Source organism: Cornus florida, unplaced genomic scaffold (assembly GCF_030987335.1).
Source record: "Cornus florida cultivar Cherokee Brave unplaced genomic scaffold, ASM3098733v1 CherokeeBrave_3.0.0_Hap2_Chr07, whole genome shotgun sequence".
Classification (NCBI taxonomy): Eukaryota; Viridiplantae; Streptophyta; class Magnoliopsida; order Cornales; family Cornaceae; genus Cornus; species Cornus florida.
Window position 1 is genome coordinate 44,396,227 of NW_026775577.1, and position 18,340 is coordinate 44,414,566.

Sequence of the window (18,340 nt, forward strand, 5' to 3'; positions counted from 1 at the left end):
TCAAATATATTTCAAAAGAGGAACATTCTTCGACCTTGATTGTTGGTGCTTATTGCTTCTGCAGGGTGGGACTTGCAGTCGGGCTACACCACAAAGTGCATCATTATGCATAAATGATTGAGCTGTAAAGTTCATGAAATGTCCTCCAGTTGGAATTTCTCCTTGGAGTTTATTAAAGGATACATTCAGATATTGGAGATACCTAAGCATCTCTAAGGACATGGGAATCTCTCTAGAGATATTGTTGCTGGAAAGATCCAAGAATTCCAAACTTATTGAGTTGCCCAGTGATTGAGGAATGTGTCCTTGCAGTTTATTATGCACCAAGGAGAAATTAACTAATGATTGAGAGCTTCCAATGGTGCTGGGGATATCACCTGATAACTGGTTCCATGACAAGTCTAGTTGTGTTATGACCTTCATATTTCTGACATCTAATGGTAGATTACCATTGAGAGAGTTTGTCGACAAATTCAAACCCAATAGATCCTTAAGGCTCCACGAGTTTGGAAGTATCATTGAAGTTAAGTTGTTGGAGTCCAAGTAGAGTCTTCTTAGAGACTTGAGGTCTCCCAAGCATGTTGGTTTCAGTCCAGAAAGCTTATTGTTACTTACGTAAATGTCTCCCAACTTAGTTAACTTGCAGAGATCATCTGGGATGGGACCTTGTAATCTATTGTGTTCAAGGTACAAACAATCGAGATTTTGTAACCCTCTGATTGGTGTTGGGATAGGTCCGGTCAACTCGTTGCTATCCATATAACTTGCATGCTGCTCAAATTGCCGATTCCACTGGGGACGCTGCCCTTGATCTTGCACCCAAATGCTCCAAAAGTTCGTAAAGAAGTAGACAAATTACCAATTGAATCAGGGAGTATGCCATTAAATTGATTTAATGATATGATCACTTCTTCCAAATGTCTGCAATTGGTCAAAGCAGTGAAAAATCTTAATTCTGGAGTTGAAGATTCAACTGTCAAGTTATTTATACCAAGATAAAGCCGTTGTAGGAGTGTTAAACTACCAAGCGTATTTGGTATAGAGCCAGTGAAGGAGTTGCTTCCCATATCTAGAAGGGTAAGCTTAGAACAATTGGATATATTGCTTGGGATTATTCCTCTAAAATTATTGCTTGCCAGAATAATAACTTCAAGATTGGGAAGCCAAAGCCCTGTGGTTGAAGGAATATGTCCTGAGAATTGGTTGTCCCCTAAATCCATGATTTTTAATGTTGTCACATTGAATATTTTAGACGGAATGAGGCCAGTTAAGTTGTTGCTTCGGGTAATAAATTCTATGAGATTAAGGTTACCAATCTCATCAGGTAATGTACCTGTTGCAATGTGAACACTTGCATTACTCAAACAAGATTTAAACAAAATAAATAAGGTAGTGAAATCAGGAAGGATTATTTTCCCATTGATTTTTTTTTCTCTCCCCTTGAGCAAGACATACATGGACCAAAATAGAGGCAGTATCGATGAGGGGTTACCTGTTAAGCTATTAAAACTCAGATGTAGATATTCGAGCAAAGTAAGGTTTCCAATATTCCTGGATAGGCTACCTGTGAATTTATTATTTGACAGAGCTAATACTCGAAGCCCTTTGCATTCCCACAAGTTTTGGACGGAATTTAACTGTGAAGTGATTTTCCTAAAGATATAGCTCTTCAAGAACAGGGAAATGATAATGAATGCTTACTGGGAGGTTCCCCGACAGGCTATTGTTTTCGAAATCGATAATTTTTAGAGAAGAAATGTTGAAGATTGAAGATGGAATGGGCCCAGTTAGAGAGCCACTTTGGAAGCTCAATATTTCGAGGCGTGAAAGATAACCTATCTCCGATGGAAGTACACCTGCAAAATTGTCAGAAGCAACACTTAAATTTCTCCCTTGTTTTATCAGTTTGCTTGTTTGAATTAAAAATGTGATGGGTGCCATTAGGTGATGAAACGGAGTAAATTTCTGTGAATCTAAGTCCAAATCCATATTTAAAACTATTAATTTCAGGATACCCGAATCTGACTAGGTAACCAAACGAACAAAAAAAAAAGAAAAAGAAAAATCACACAAAAAATCTAATTGGCTAGAATTTTGCATAATATGATTGAAAGGTTAGAGAAAAAAAGAAACAGGTGTACAAGTTTATCAATTTTCATTCTCCCATGGCCCAGTTTGCATTGTGCTTGCGCAACAACAACAGTAACTCACTGCCAACCACATGGATTTGACTTGCCAAAGCAAATACGAGTGTGCCAAAGCAATTGGGTAATAAACCTCTTAACCACGTATTAATATATATATACACACACACACACACACACACATTTAAACAAATATGGAATTCAGGAGCACTCAAATTGCAAGTACCTGAATGCAGAGGAGCTCAAACATGAAACATATAGTCTAAATGTCTAATACATAAATTCAGAACTGAAGCACTCAAAAGTGTAATAATATTACAATAGTAAGTATGCATCTGTTGTACAACTATTGTGTACTTGTGTGTAGTCTTCTTATTCTTGTGATATGACATATTATTAAGGGTAAAATGCAAAAAAAAATCCCCAATCAACAACTAATTCCCTGAGCAACTTTACATTTTATTTTGTTGTAGATAGCCCATCCAACAAGGCTACGGTCGGACCCTACCTTTAAAGTGACCATCACATTATTAATTAGGGTTAATTTCACTGACACTCCCTTAAGTTTAGCCAAATATCACTCTTAAACATATTTCGAAAATAACTATCACTCACATTATAAATTTTTGCTTCATTTTTCACTCACACCCCAACCATTACTTGCACAGTTATGACACAATTTAAAATGACCTAAATACCCTTTGACTTTGTCAAAACAATTATTTAATCTAAAGAATCAGATAAAAAGACTAAAATATCCCTAAAACTATATACATATTTATATATATATATACACATTATATATATACATACCCATTTGGTTGATATATATGTATATATATATAGATACCCATTTTGTTTGAACCCATAATAAATTTATACTATATATATACACACACACACACACATATACATAATTAGTTTTAGATATGGACATATACATAATTAGTTTTAGAATACCTATTTTGTTTAAACTTCATACTATATACATTCACACACCCACATAATTAGTTTCCTATTTTAATTTGGATTTGTTCATGTATATATTAATTTGGAACTTTTATTAAATTTGTTTTAATTCTAAGCCATCTGTAATTTATTTTTAATTATAATTAATTGAATTTATGTTCAAGTATTTTTAATTGTTATTATAACACCCCCAAATCAAATTTAGTGGCATTAATTTTGATTTTTTCCACTGAAATGTTTGTGACTCCACAATTATTTGCCCCAACTTCAATTCTATTATAGAATTGTTAGCAAATAATTTTGCAATAAACCTAAATTATATGATCACGAGTCTCTTAATTCCCAATTATCCGTAAAAAAATATATGGAGAACGGTAGAAGATACAAAAGTCTACCACTCTACAATCCACCTAAGAATCAATCAAACAGCAACCAGAAGAGAGAGAATTGAAGTGAAAAACAGAAATTATGAAATGGGTATTGAAGACTAAGAAAAACAAAAACCATTAAACCCAATTGAGGAGTGATTAAGGCAGTGGAATCAGAAATTACAGAAAGCCATGAAACTGAAGAACTCAACATCCAAACACATGAAGAGAAGAGAAGAGAAGAGAAGCAATGGTGAAGATGGCCTGCCCCAATCGCAGACCTAATTTGTCGTCTCTGCCTTCACCGCCGACCACCCACCAATTTATTAGTTCGGCAATTTGCCGCCATCGCCTCTGTATGCGAGTTGCGATTGTTACATATATATATATATACACACGCGCGCGCGGGGAAAGTGCAAAAAAACACCTGAAGTATACATTTCATAGCACTTTTACTTCCTATTTAAAAACGTGTGCAAAAAACACCCTTATTCTTTTCAATTTGTGCGAAAATACCCCTCAATTAATATAATGCCTATTTTACCCTCTTACTCTTCCAAAAATGTCACTAAACTCATTTTCTCTGTTCTCTTTTAACCTTTTTTCTTTCTCCAAAGGAGTTGCCCACACACCGATGAGAACAGAGGATGGTTCAGCGGGTTGGCAAGGCGATACATTGGGGCTCCTACATTGGACTTGCAACACATTTGGATTATGGAAAACTCAAAGGAAGAATCAACTGAATGAGTCTGAAGAGAACCTAAATGAAAACAAAGAGGCAAAACTGATAATGTAAATTCTTAAATGTCAACTCCTCCATTTTTTTTTCCCTTGTACTCGTGCTTAGTAATCAAATTTACATGAGCTGTGTATGCCAGCACATTTGCAATATAATTCACAACCAATGCTTATAAGGTACTGTTATTTGAGCTGCATTGATGACCTGTTTGATTGTGTGTTCAAATCTAGAGAGAGAGAGACAGTGGCCTACGGTGTATGGATGAAAATACTTCCATGCGTGTGAACACACCAGCAGGTCCAGCCTACGCAATAGAAAATATTTTTATTACATTTAAACAAAATATAAATTTATGTTATTAATTTGCTATTATATGATATGATGGACCATGCTTTTACATCAACTTTGGCTAATAAATTCAATTTGCTAATAAATTCAGTTTGAAAAAATTACTCGTATGAGGAGATGATACGTATCTCTCATTTTTTTTTTTGTAATTTCATGAACTAATGAAATTTCCGGCAATGGGTTGAGAACTGAAATTTCCGGTCTGATGTAGGAATAAATTTCGGCCTGAATTTTCGGCTGTTGCTGGAATAAATTTCATGGGCAGTAATGCTTGGCTTACTTCTTTATTCCGGCTTGACGCAGAAATAATATCCGACCTGATGCTGAAATTTTCGGCGTGAACCGCAGCGGTGACTCACCGAGGCCGGCGACAAGGATGGTGGCGAGAACGGGCTCTCCCCGTTTCTCTTACCCTCCCACTTTTCTGACTCCTCCGATTCCGACCATTGCCTTTCCTATTCCCAAATTCCAAAAAAAAATTAAAAAATTTCCCACTCTGTAACTACCAATCTTACAACTACCAACATAAAGAAGCAAGCCAAGCATTACCTTTCTCAGGCTCTACCCCTCTGCTGGATGAAGCCCCTTCTCCACCGTAGGCCCTCTATTTACTTTCAGTGTGGTACCGCCATCACTTCCTTAAAGAGGTAACGCCGGAACAAACTCTCGCTGGACGTCCTGGGTTAGCACCAAGATGAAGAAGAAGAAGAAGAGTCAAACCCTTTTTAGTCATTTCACAAAATATTATATATATTATAAAATGTGTTGCTAAGGGCATTTTTGTCTAATTTGTATAAATATGACCTATTTGCACAAATGTCATAGTTTAGGGGTGTTTTTTTGCACGGGAGGGGTGCAATATGCACTGTAAGCATATTATAAGGATGTTTTTTTGCACTTGACTCATATATATATATATATATATATATATATATATATATATATCTGAGGGGTATAATGGTCATTCAAGTAATATGATATTTTGAAATAAATAGGATTAAAAAATTATATATATCTGAGGGGTATAATGGTCATTCAAGTAAAATGATATTTTGAAATAAATAGGATTAAAAAATTAAGAGCAAAGTTATCTTTTCTCATATTTTGAACGGAAAAATAAAAATGGATAGTTATTTTCGAGTGATATTTGGCCAAACCTGTGGGGGTGTCAGTAAAATTAACCCTATTAATTATCATAATGCCATTATGAGCATGAAAAGTCGCCCCCATATCTATACACTTATGTCAATACACTCTTCATCATCAATATATAGGCAAAAGAGCAAAAAACTCCCCGAACTATAGAGTTGTTGCAAAATGTCCCCCTAAATTATTTTTGGGAGCAAGTTGTACCCCTCAACTATACAGATGTTGCATATTGCCCCCTTATAATTTACCGGAGTGTACTTTCCGTCGGTCTGAAGGGCACAATTACTAAACAACCTCCCACTTATTAATTTATTATTAAACTAATTAAATATCAGACGTGTAAAATATCTATAATACCCTCTGTTAATTAAGTTAACAAATTTGATATTTACGGGTGCAGTTATTACAGAGAGAGAAAATGAGGTTTTCGTTTCACTTGATTGTGTGTATCTATAATATATTCCAAGTTTTTGAAAGGATTGCACTTGATTGTGTGTATCATCTATAATATCTTTCAAGTTTTTGAAAGGATTGCACTTGATTGTGTGTATCATCATCTATAATATCTTCCAAATTTTTGAAAGGATTGCATTTGATTGTGTGTGTCATCATCTATAATATCTTCCAAGCTGTTGAAAGGATTGCACTTGATTGTGTGTATCATCTATAATATCTTCCAAGTTTTTGAAAGGATTGCACTTGATTGGTTGTATCGCTTATAAACTAGAAACCCCAGACTAATGGGTTTAGGTCCAGACAGGGCTATGAAGAAGAAGAGATAAGAAAGCAGTTTCAGTCACAGGATATGTTCCTATTGTGGGTCGCTCTTCAATTGTGAGTGTTTCAAATTCGTATTTTAAGGTCCCATCTTGAATCATAATTGTGGGTTCACTTCAAGCGCATCTGAAATTTTTGCTTCAATCTGTAAGTATGTGTTGTATTACAATCTTGTATGCCTGTTATTTTGTTGATTTGCTGGTTATTAGAGATTTGCTTGGATTGGATTTAAGAAAAGAATATTTTAAAGTATTATATGCCACTTTTTTTAACTTTTTGCAAAAGATTTCCGTAGAAGATTCTTTTCCACCTAATGGAACACACTCAAAAACTTTCTAATGGATACTAAAATGAGAATAAACAATAGGTTTGTTCCCTAGAAATGGCTATAGAAAAATGTCGTTGCTTGTTCTCCCTGTTATCCCCCTACATTCATTTAACAGTCAAGCCTTAAGAAATGAATCAGTCAGCACTGGTAGCATTCCCCACCCAAAAGCGCTTATGTCATAGGGAAATTTGAACTCAATAGCTTTAATCAGAGCATTTGATAAATGAGATATATCATATATGTTTATATAAATGTATAGTGAATCGATTTCATTTGTGAAGTGGTACATCTTCTTAACTGTCGATCGAATTAGCATTGTATAGAACAAATTGTGCATTGCCATTAATTTGTGAATCTTCCATAAAGATTTAAAATTAAAAAAAAAAAAAAAAAATTTATTATTATTATTATTAATTCAATTATAAACAAACTAGTTAAAATAGGAGATCATACAAATGTGGGGCTATAAAATAGTAAAGTTTTCCTTTAAAATTTGGATTCTGTATTATTTGTCACTATCAACTATCAAGTATCATGTGTTCTTGCAGCTTGATTTCATTTTTTCAACTTTTAAAGCCCTTTGAAACCTAATATATATATATATACAAACCAGCACATATCACAAATGGTGACTATGACTAAACATGTTGCTCTCAGAATGTTGCCAATCAATCCCCACTACTCCACCAATATCTCAGTGGAGTTTTTCTAGCTACTATTAGTATCACTCTACACTTTTTATATTTTTCTTCCATTGTTTGGAAACATAATGAAAATATTAATCACTGAAAAATAAAATTATTCTACTTGTCACAAGTCTTCATCTTGTTGTGAACTTGTTATGAATACTGTTTTGTTTTTTAGGTTGATTACCTTTTTTCATTTTTTTTTTTTTTTTTTTTTTTTTTTTTTTTTTTTCGCCTTCTTGTTTATTTGTCTTGCTCATTTTTACTTTTTTTGTGTTTGTTTTGTTTTTTTGGTTGACTACTTTTTTTTCAATTTTTTTTTTTGGTCTCTGTCTTGTTGTTTCTTTATCTTGAACTTTACTTTTTCATTTACAGATACAATGCAAAAGGTAGTTATTGATGGCTTTGTGGATGAGGGGTTGAAAAACACTGAAGTTGACGTGCAATATGACAATTCTAATTGGTAAGATGAAATCTTAGCATGGGCTGGAATGGAAGATGTCAATGTTGAGATTGATGAAAATGTTATTGAAGGTGGCTTTGCTGAGATGCGTGAAGATGTCAATGCTAACTTGGAGCATGACTTTGGTCAGGTGGGTGAAGATATTAATGTTGCCTTGGAGCATGACTTTAGTCAGGTGGGTGAAGATTTTAATGATGATGTCGAGAATGATATACATGAGAGAGGGTACCATTTTTCAGATATTCATTCAACATATGCACCAAGTGATGAGTTGGAAAGCTTAAACAACTCATCTGAAGAAGATGACGATATGAAGTGCATGGTTATCCAAGAAGGGTTATATATGAGAGTAAACTGATAGAATTAGGGAAGAAATTTGAATTAGCTAAGAAGTTTAGAGCAGCCTTGAGGAGTCATGCTAAAAGTGAGAAATATGATTTTAGATTAAAAGAGAATGAAAGGGGTGGAGTTAATGTTGTATGTGCCCAAAAATGTGGGTAAAGGATTCATGCAACCACTAACTCATTGAATGGAAGCTTCCAAATTAAGACTTTCAGATCAAAACACAATTGCACTTGTACTAAGATTAATGGGCAAGCATCTTCAGGTTTTTTGGCAAATAAATACATGGAGGCCATTAGGGATGATCCTGAATGGAAAGTAGGTGCAATGAAGAAGGCAGTCTTAAGAGATTTGAATGTTTATGTTTCAAAATTCAAGATTTGAAGGGCAAAGCAGAAGGCAAAATTACATTTTGAAGGGGACCATGGGTTGCAATTCACAAGGGCTAGAGACTACTGCTAGCTCATTCAAGCCACCAATCCTGGTAGCATTGCTGTGACCACTATTAATAGACCAACACTGGATGACCCTGTAAGATTTGGAGGGTTATTTGTTTGTTTTGAAAAAATGAGAAAGGTTTCTTGGAAGGATGTAGGCCATTCATTGGAGTTGATGGTTGTTTTCTGAAGGGTCCTTACAAGGGTCAGTTATTAAGTGCAATTGGGAGAGATACAGACAATGGTCTTTTTCCTATTGCCATAGCTGTGGTTAGAGCTGAAACAAAACAGTCTTGGGAGTGGTTTAAGGAACAACTAGAGAGTGCTTTGGGCCCTCTACATAGATTTACATTTATGTCTGACAGACAGAAGGTATAAATTTTTAAAAGTTAATTTTAATTTTAAGAAGTTTTTTCTATATTATATATATATATATAATTGTTTGTTCTATGATTGTTTAATAGGGTTTAGTAGAGACTTTTGAGTACAAGTTGCATGGGACCGACCATAGATATTGTGTGAAACATATGTATGATAATTTCAAGAAGAAGTATACGGGGTCGATATTGAGAAATGAGATGTGGGATGCAGCACGTGCATTGACTTTAGATACATTTAAATGTCACATGCAGTGTATAAAGGAGATTGATAAGGAAGCCTATGAGTGGTTGTCAAATGTGCCTCCTAGGTTATGGTCAAGGTCCAAGTTTGATGATAATTCGAAATGTGATTTGCTTGTTAACAACCTTTATGAGACATAGAATGACAACATTGGTGATGCTAGGGATAAGCCATTAATTACTATGTTGGAATGGATTAGAGACTATTTGATGTATCGATTTCACTCAAAAAGAGAGTGGATTCAAAAGAAGCAAGGGTTGTTATGCCCTACAATAGCTGAAGAGTTGAAAAAGTTAATGGAGGACTCTAAGTATTGTAGTACCAAAAAAGCATGAGAAGACATATTTGAAGTTTACTACAAAGGGCTTAATGATTGTGTCAATTTAGAAAAGAGAACATGCAGCTCTAGGCAATGGGATGTAAGGGGTATACTATGTATGCATGCCATTGCATGTATTCTTTCAGAAAGGGGTAATCCTGAGAACTATGTTGACATTTGTTATCATAGGGAAACATATTTGAGGACATATACACCTATTATATTCCATATGCCCTTTAGGCTTTTAACACATGAAATTGGCACTAATCCTATATACACACCCATTGTAAAGCCTTCAACTAGAAGGCCTAAGAAAATAAGGAAAAAGGCACCTGGTGAGGTCAAAAGAAAAGTGATGTAGCTAGCAGGCAAAGGCCAAATCTTAGTTGTAATAAGTGTGCAAATCTGGGCCACAACATTCGAACTTGCAAAGTAACTGAGGTCACACCTAAGGCTGTTAGAGGAGGTGGAGGTGGTAGACCTAGACTGCCAGTTGCTTCTGGCCTACCAGGTGGACTACCTGACACTGATGGAATAGTTGCTATAAGAAGGGGGGTTGTAAGAGGAAAAATGGGGAACGGTAGAGGAAAAGGGGTTGGGGCTGCAACAGTAAGAGTAAATGGAGAGGCTACAAAAGGAAGAGTAGATAGAGGGCTGCAAGAGAAAATGAAAGGTAACTGCATAAGGTAATTGGTTTTAAAGTCATTTTTATTTCTATATGAATTAATAGACCTTAAAATTCTATATCATTTTATTTATATTTTCTAATGTTAATCTTTTTGGTTACATAGGTGATGACAATGTCGTCAAGGAATTGGAATTTGCTGAATAGTTTATTACAAAATTCATCAATTGACTTGAATGCCTTATGGAGTAGTTAAGCATCATCATCAAGGTATGTGATTTTATTTAAAGTTACAAATATTATTATTAACAATGGACCCAATTTATTATTGTTAAATGATATTAAATTTTGTTTTTCACAGGCTTACTACCATGGACCCAGGAATTTAAGTATCATTAGGTATCCAACATGCAAATGCAACTGTTGGCCCATTTTTGGTGATTTTTGGAGCTCAAGGAATGTAACAAGATAATGGAATAAATTGTTTTTTTGGGTGATTTTTGGAGTTTAAACTGTTTTTTAATAATAACAGCATTTGATGCATTTATCAATATGTTCTTATGTTATTTCAGTTATTGTTTTGTTTGTTGTTGTTATGTTGGACATAAACGTGGCAAATGTTGGCTGTGATTTTTGGATTTTAATGTTGGTGGTGGTTTTTGCAATTGGTGGTTGTGGTATTATGAATCAATTTTTTTTTGTTGCAGTTGGTTCATGGGAATGGATGTGTTTAGTATACTCCATTAATGTGGTAGGTGCAATGTATTGCATTGAAGATATACAATAGTAATTGTCTGTCATTCTATATTTTACTCCATATCATTTAAGTATCATTTCTCTTCCTTTTCCTCACTTCGGATAATATTACATAGATTATATTAAGTTGGGAAAAAAGAAAAGGAGCAGAAAATTGAAAAGTTGGGAAAAAAATTAATTTGCAATCACAATTACCTGCATAATTAGAGAGATAGAGATTTAACATTGCAACCACAATTATATTCCATTAAATTACCACACAATTATTAAATCCAAAAATAAAGCCAATTGTAAGAGGAGAAAGATTAACTTTGAAAAAATATTAATTTTAAAGTGAAATTCACAACAAATGGGTCTTATAAGCAATTGAGGGTACAATGGTTATGTGCAAGGGCATTTTTGTCTTTAAACATAAAAATTAAGTCAGATCGCCAGAAAGTACACTCTGGTAAGTTATAAGAGGATAATATGCAACATTTGTACGGTTGAGGGGTGCAACTTACTCCAAAAAATAATTGAGGAGACATTTTGCAACAACTTTATAATTGAGTTTTTTTTTCTCGTTTGCCCAATATATATCTATAAATTATTGTTCATCATATTCTTCACAACGCACGGTGATTTCTGATTAAAAAAAAATTAAAAAAAAAAATTAAAAAATTAAAAAAAAAAAAAAATGCGTGTTCACCACAAGAGAAATCACGCAATCATCAAAGCAAATAATAAAGGAATTCCAGTAAAAACTGCAGGGTATTGCCGACGGAAAAGAAATATTGGCCTAAAATCCCCAAACCTTTTGTTGGAATTGCGTAGAAAATACATCAACGACGGGAGCGTCTTCGTCGGGAGCGTTGGCGCCGTCTGTTGTAGCAGAAATCTCCACAGCAAACCCAATCGCAATTGAATAACCTGAATATGTTTTCTTGGATCACTAAGTAAATGCAATCGCAATTGAAATTTATTGATTGCAAAACCCTAGCGCGTTGATCATCCTATGCGATCGCTCAGAAATTAATCTCGCTAGAGCTCCCAGCGACTTTCAGCATATCGCCGATGTGCTCCCTCCCTCTCTCTGTATCCTCCCTATATGTGTCGCATCCCTCCTGCGTGTACTCTTCTCTTGAGTGTGGTTAGAGAGAGAAATGATAATTTTTTTTTTGTTTTTTTGGGGAAAATGATGATACTCCGTATCAGACTACTACTTTTAAATTGATCATGCAGCGGTGCAATTTGAGTTAGGTAATCCGAAACTCGGGTGTTCGACTTTTTTTTGAACTTGGACAATTATTTTTATAATTAAGGTTGGATTTGAATTGAAAAATCTATATATAATATTTAAATTATAATAATTAAATTTTTTAAAAATTTGTTTGTATTTTATTAAAAATTTACAAAAAGTCTTTAAAATTCTTCTTATTTGAGAGTGATTTAATCTAAAATTAATTCAAAATCATATTAAATTTTTGTTATAAAAATTACCCATATAAGTAACTCAAATTAATCCGAAATTTTAATCTAAAATTTAAGTCCGAATTTAAAAATAAAATGATGGGTTGAGTTCAGACTAAATAGTTAAGATAAATAATTTAATTTAGATTTAACATTTCATATGATGGGTTATATCTTAAACCCGCCTTAGCACCGCCCTAGTACGAAATATGTTACACCTTCCGCCCCTTTTTAATTATCTGTTTCGTAACTGTGACGAAGGAGTGTATAAATAACTGATTATAAAAAGAGAACGGGGTGAGGGGTGGTTGGCTAGTTGCGGTGTTCATTTAGGACCCACCAAAAAATTAGATGAGAGAGACTAATAAATTTTTTAGAAGATTATATTTTAATGACTAATAATACACCGGATCGACTTCCTTCCTCCAATTATTTTTTATTTTCTGGTGAGGCTTGTAAAGAACTCTCAACTTTGTTGCGCCCCTAAATTGTGATCCTAGTCTGCGTTGTCGGCATCAGTTTCTCTCTCGTCCAGTGGCTCCTCGCTGGCATCGTGATTCCGGTCTGCGCTTAGATTGTTTACTTTAAAACTTAAAAAGACAAGCAATCCCTACAATATATATACAAACACACATACAGCCGTTGTATATAACTCTTTGCATAAAGCATCCATTACATACATGTGTTTATATGCATCATTCACGGTATAGATTTTTACACGACGGCCGACATATCAGCAACTATGGCTATTAAGGTCATAAATAAGTTGATAAAAAGTGGTACCAAATGCTTATCACAATCAAATAATCACCATTTTGCATAATCCTTTTTTATGATCATTTTACCTTAAAATCATTGGAAAATCCAAGCATAGTTTATCAAAAGTTCACCTTGACATAGAAGTGATAATGAAATCATACCTTTCAAACTGGTTTGTCCAATATACAATCCCGTGAGCATAGTCAGATTTCCAATTTCTCTGGGTATGCTGCCATTGAATTCATTGGAATTCAATGCTAGACCTTGGAGTTTCCTGCATCTGTATAAATTGGACGGAATTTGGCCGTTAAGCCGATTCGAAGAAAGATAGAGTATTTGAAGTTGAGGAAGATTGCTACATATGTCTAGTGGCAGGCTTCAGGATAGGCTATTATCTATGAAATCAATTACTACCAAAGAAGAAATGTTGAATATGGTAGATGGTATGGAACCTGTGAGCCTGTTAGAACCCAAGTATAACTCTTTCAATCTATAAAGATTGCCAATCTCGATCTTTGGGTATATGACCACTGAAATTGTTGTAACTGATAGAAAGTGATGTGAGAAATGAGTGATTTCCAAGATGCGGTGTGATGGTGCATTCGAGTCCCATATAAGAAAGATGCAAGGCTGTGACCCTTTGGTGGGTGCGACCGCAAGACGCACCAATCCAGTTGCAGACCGAGGTAGCGAAAGACCAGTTTTTGGCCAATACATCTTCGGGGTCAGAAGTGATGTGAGCTCTGAAGGCAAGGAGAGCAGATTGATCTGTAGTCTAGTTTTTGATGGACGTGGCCAAACAACAATGTATCAACAATGCACTGGACAAAAGGATTGGAACTTTTTCCATGAGTTTTGAGTTTTGTGGAGAAAATATGTGGACTTGTGAGTTGTTGTATGTAGCGAAGAACACCAACCAATATTTTATACACTGTTGAGGTGGTTCATGCACAAAGTTCGGAACAAATTCAATTAAGGCAACCACAAAGGTCAATTGAAACTTTCACCACTCAGCCCACTATTAATGAAATGAGGAGTGCCAAACACAGCGCAAGTCACTGTGCATTCACAGTAGCACATCTCATTGGTTGAAAAATAAATTGTAATTAATGTCCTATTCCTATTTTTTTGTTCAACTTCAAGATCAAATTACACTTTTAAATTATTTCCTCTTTCTTTATACCTAATAACCTTCATTTTTTCCTTTGTTACATATATTTAACTTTATTATTATTATTATTATTATTATTATTATTTTTCCTGATTGGATATATATTGCTGTACTTCATTCTTTACTTTCTTTCTTTTTCTGTTCACTTGTCTTTTATATATATATATATTCCACCTTGATGGATTTTTTTATTATATTTTATGTAATTTAATTGAAATACCAGCATGAGATTGAGTTTTAATTGAAGTAATATTATAAAATTTGAGTTTTAGTTAATATATGAGATAAGAGAAGTATGATTTCCCAATCTATTCAGAGTATGGTTAACTACATATATATATATATATATATATATATATATATATATATATATATTGAAAATGAAAGAATTGAAAGAAAAAAAACAAAAAAAGAAAAAAAAGAAAGGAAAGAAGCAATCAATTAACATAATTTTTTTTTTCTCTGTCTTTATTTAAAGAAGATGGAGAAACAGTGAGAAACCATTCACACGGTGAGCATATATATATATATATATATATATATATATAGTTAAAAACAATTGAAAACAAAAAAAGAGAGAAAAAAAAGAAAAATAATAAGGTAGGTAAGCAAAGAAGAATGAAGGATATATATATATATATAGATATATATATCTACAAATACATACGTACAAAAAAAAGAAGAAATATAAAAGAATAATTTGGTCTTAAAAGTTAAAATTTTATAGTTTAAAAAAAATAAAAAAGAAGCATTAATTACAACTTGTATAATTAGATTTTTCAACTAATAAGATGTGCGACTGTGAATGCATAGTCGCTTGCACGACTGTGTTTAGCACTCCTCGATAAGGAGAGATTATCACTTATACATCATAAAGTCAGAAACCAATAATTGAAGCCCTTGGTTGACCTATAAGATAAGGCTAATGTAAAACCATTTCATATATTATTTGAGGCATTGTCAATTTAATGTGTTGTCAAAATCATTGACTTTTCTTTTTTCTAAAAACATTAAATATACATTATTTTTCATTTTAAATCCATTTATTATATATATTCTCCCAAAGTCTTGTAAACAATGTCCTTAATAGCTGAATGTAGATAAGTACTTGGTAAGTCATAATATATATTTGGGAAAAATGCAAAAAAAACCCTTGAAATATTGGGTTGTTGCAAGTAATCTCCCGAAACTACAAAAAAACCCCTTAAACTAACAAATTATTGCATTTAACCCCATAAGTTTAACAATAGCTACCGAAAAATCCGAATGACAACATTACCCCTTAAGTAAAACGACGTAGTTTGAATCTTGAATGTCAATGAAATCGCTTAGCTGTCAAATGAAATCCAATGGGCCAATAAGAATTCGACAACACAACTTCATCAGATAAGGTTATCTATTATCCCTTCATTTGCGCCATTATCTAACCCACAATCAAGAGGCGTCATTTACAGACCATTATCAGAGCTCTGCAACTTGGTATTCTCTCAGCCGTAACCACTGATTTGTGCTGCTACAAAGACCCAAGGATCTGCTTGATGCGAAACCTGGTACTTTGGATCAGTAAAGCTCGTACCCTTGTTTCATAATTTTTTCAGTTTTATTGTAAATGATTTATATAGAGATAATGCTGTTGTGATAAAGTGTAATACCCTAACGATTTGTGTTGTTTTCTTACTTTTGACAAACAGTTAGTTGTCATTTTCAAAGGATGGGACATACCTGAGGCATATGTTGTGTTTTTTTTTAAAATTTTTTTGATGCTTTATTTATGCATTTTCTGTGTTGTACTTTAGTGTTCCCTAATGATTTGTGTTGTTTTCTTACTTTTGACAAACAATTAGTCATCATTTTCAAAGGATGGGACATATATACCCGAGGCATATGTTGTGTTTTTTTTTTCATTTTTTGATGCTTTATTTATGCATTTTCTGTGTTGTACTTTAGTGTTGAAAGGTAATTTAGTGTTGCATTTTCATATGTAGTCTTTATCAGTAAATGTTGTCTCCTTTTGCTTCTAAAAAAAAGATGTTGTCGGCAGGAATCACTGTAAAGTGATTTATATCATTGGTGGTCCCTCTATTTTACTTAAAATTTGTCAAATGTTCTATGGTCTGTAGTAATCCTATTATTTATTGAATCGTCAAATTGGTTCTATGTCATAAAGTGATTTCTACAATATGTTTATATGAAATCTCCATCACCATCAGTAAATGTTGTCTCCTTTTGCTTCCCGAAAAAAAAAAAAAAAAAAAAAAAAAAAAAAAACACACACACACACCCCAAAGTAAATGTTGTCTGCAGAATCACTATAAAGTGATTTCTATCATTGGTGGTCCATTTATTTTACTTAAATGTTGTCAAATGTTGTATGTTCTGTAGTGGACCTATTATTTATTGAATTTTCAAATTGGTACTGTTGAATAATTGATTTTGTCTTTCTATTCTTAAATTGTATTGTCTCTACATTATTTAATTAGTGTAGTGCTTGTTTCTACTGAATATTTGGTACTATCTCTAACTGTGACCACTGTTTGATTATTGCAATTTCTTGTTGTAGATGGATGGTTTGTCCACAATTGAACTTCATCATGGGGGTGTTTTTAAGAAATCACCCATGTGGAGAGAAAAATCTCCCTCCAATAAGAATTGAACATGTCATCACTATATAAATCTACAATTGGTAGATTTCAGAAGCCCATCTTGATCAAGCCCAAATTATATTATTCTTTAACCCAGTATCATTTATATTGGACCTCCAAGGCCAGGTAAAAACATTAATCAGCCCAACGTCACCACTGTTGAAGTTCCGGCCCATTGGTCAAGTCATTTAAACCAAGTTGCATCCGGCCCAAGTACAATTAAATATTATCCAGTCCTATTAAGCAAAGGATTCAACACAGAAGGAAAGTTCTATATAAAGCAAGTTCTACATAGGAAATATTATACGATAGAAATAATTCTATTTGTAAAGAAAGTCATGTATGGGAAGAATTGGAGGATAAGCAACGCGAGTCCTACCTTAATTCTACCAATTTTTGTATATAGATAGAGGCCCAGACCTCCAATAAAGGGATCCAAGCAATTCTATACTTCTCTATACATTGTTCTTGTTTATTTTTACTATTCTTAAATGTGTTGTATTACTTTTCTCAATCGTTATTGGTTGAGCAGAATTTTGCACCTACACTTTGGCGCCGTTTATGGGAACGTGTGCAAATATATTCCCACTCTTGTTTCACAAGTAAATCCTGCAACTACCATCCGGAATGTCGAACGGAGGATCTTCAACAGATCAACAGACGGAGTTGATGCAGAAGATGCATGAAGAGTTTCTACACCAGTTTGATGTACTTCGTTAAGCAAACGAAGCTAGCGTGGCTCAGATCGCCTTGCTTCAACAGCAGAATAACACTTTACAAACAGCGATGGCTCAGTTGGCACCACCGCCACCACTAGGTGACACAGCAACACCCCCTAATCAGAATATTCCTCCAGTTAACGGGCTTTCGCCTAATGGGGCACGACCCAACGAGCCTCAGCCAAACGAGGTTCAGCAACAACAGAGGGCAAGGTCCGAGGCTGTTGCCTCAGACAACGTCCCTCGTCGCACGCAGGACGAGCAAGTCGAGTCTAGCCATAAGCTCACGGTGTGGTCCAATAGAATTCCAGATGGTATAGGTGTTCAGGATGCCTTTGATGAAAAAAGACTCCTGAAGATTCAGACACTTGCTGAGATGGCTAAAGAGCATAAAAACTCCCTGGTCAAAACTCCTTTCACTGACAATGTGTATATGGTTGAAAGGCCCAAGAAATTTACCATGCCTTCTTTTACTTAGTTTGACGGTACGGGAGATCCTTCTCAGTATCTAGATCATTATGCCCAAAAG

At 34.2% G+C, this 18,340-nt stretch overlaps 1 protein-coding gene and 1 long non-coding RNA gene across 2 annotated transcripts; both read right to left on the minus strand.

Annotated features, from left to right (window-relative positions):
* On the minus strand, window positions 1-1,067 carry LOC132316648 (receptor kinase-like protein Xa21). The gene is made up of 2 exons (XM_059815120.1): window positions 860-1,067; window positions 1-812 (listed from the first exon to the last, which is right to left on the minus strand). The coding sequence occupies exons 1-2, from the start codon at window positions 1,065-1,067 to the stop codon at window positions 1-3; spliced, it is 1,020 nt and encodes a 339-aa protein (XP_059671103.1).
* A 3,075-nt stretch (window positions 1,068-4,142) lies between these two features.
* On the minus strand, window positions 4,143-12,388 carry LOC132267655 (uncharacterized). Its single transcript, XR_009469037.1, has 3 exons — window positions 11,865-12,388; window positions 5,118-5,246; window positions 4,143-5,023 (listed from the first exon to the last, which is right to left on the minus strand). It is a non-coding gene; the product is annotated as an uncharacterized LOC132267655 (long non-coding RNA).
* Window positions 12,389-18,340: the final 5,952 nt, after the last annotated feature.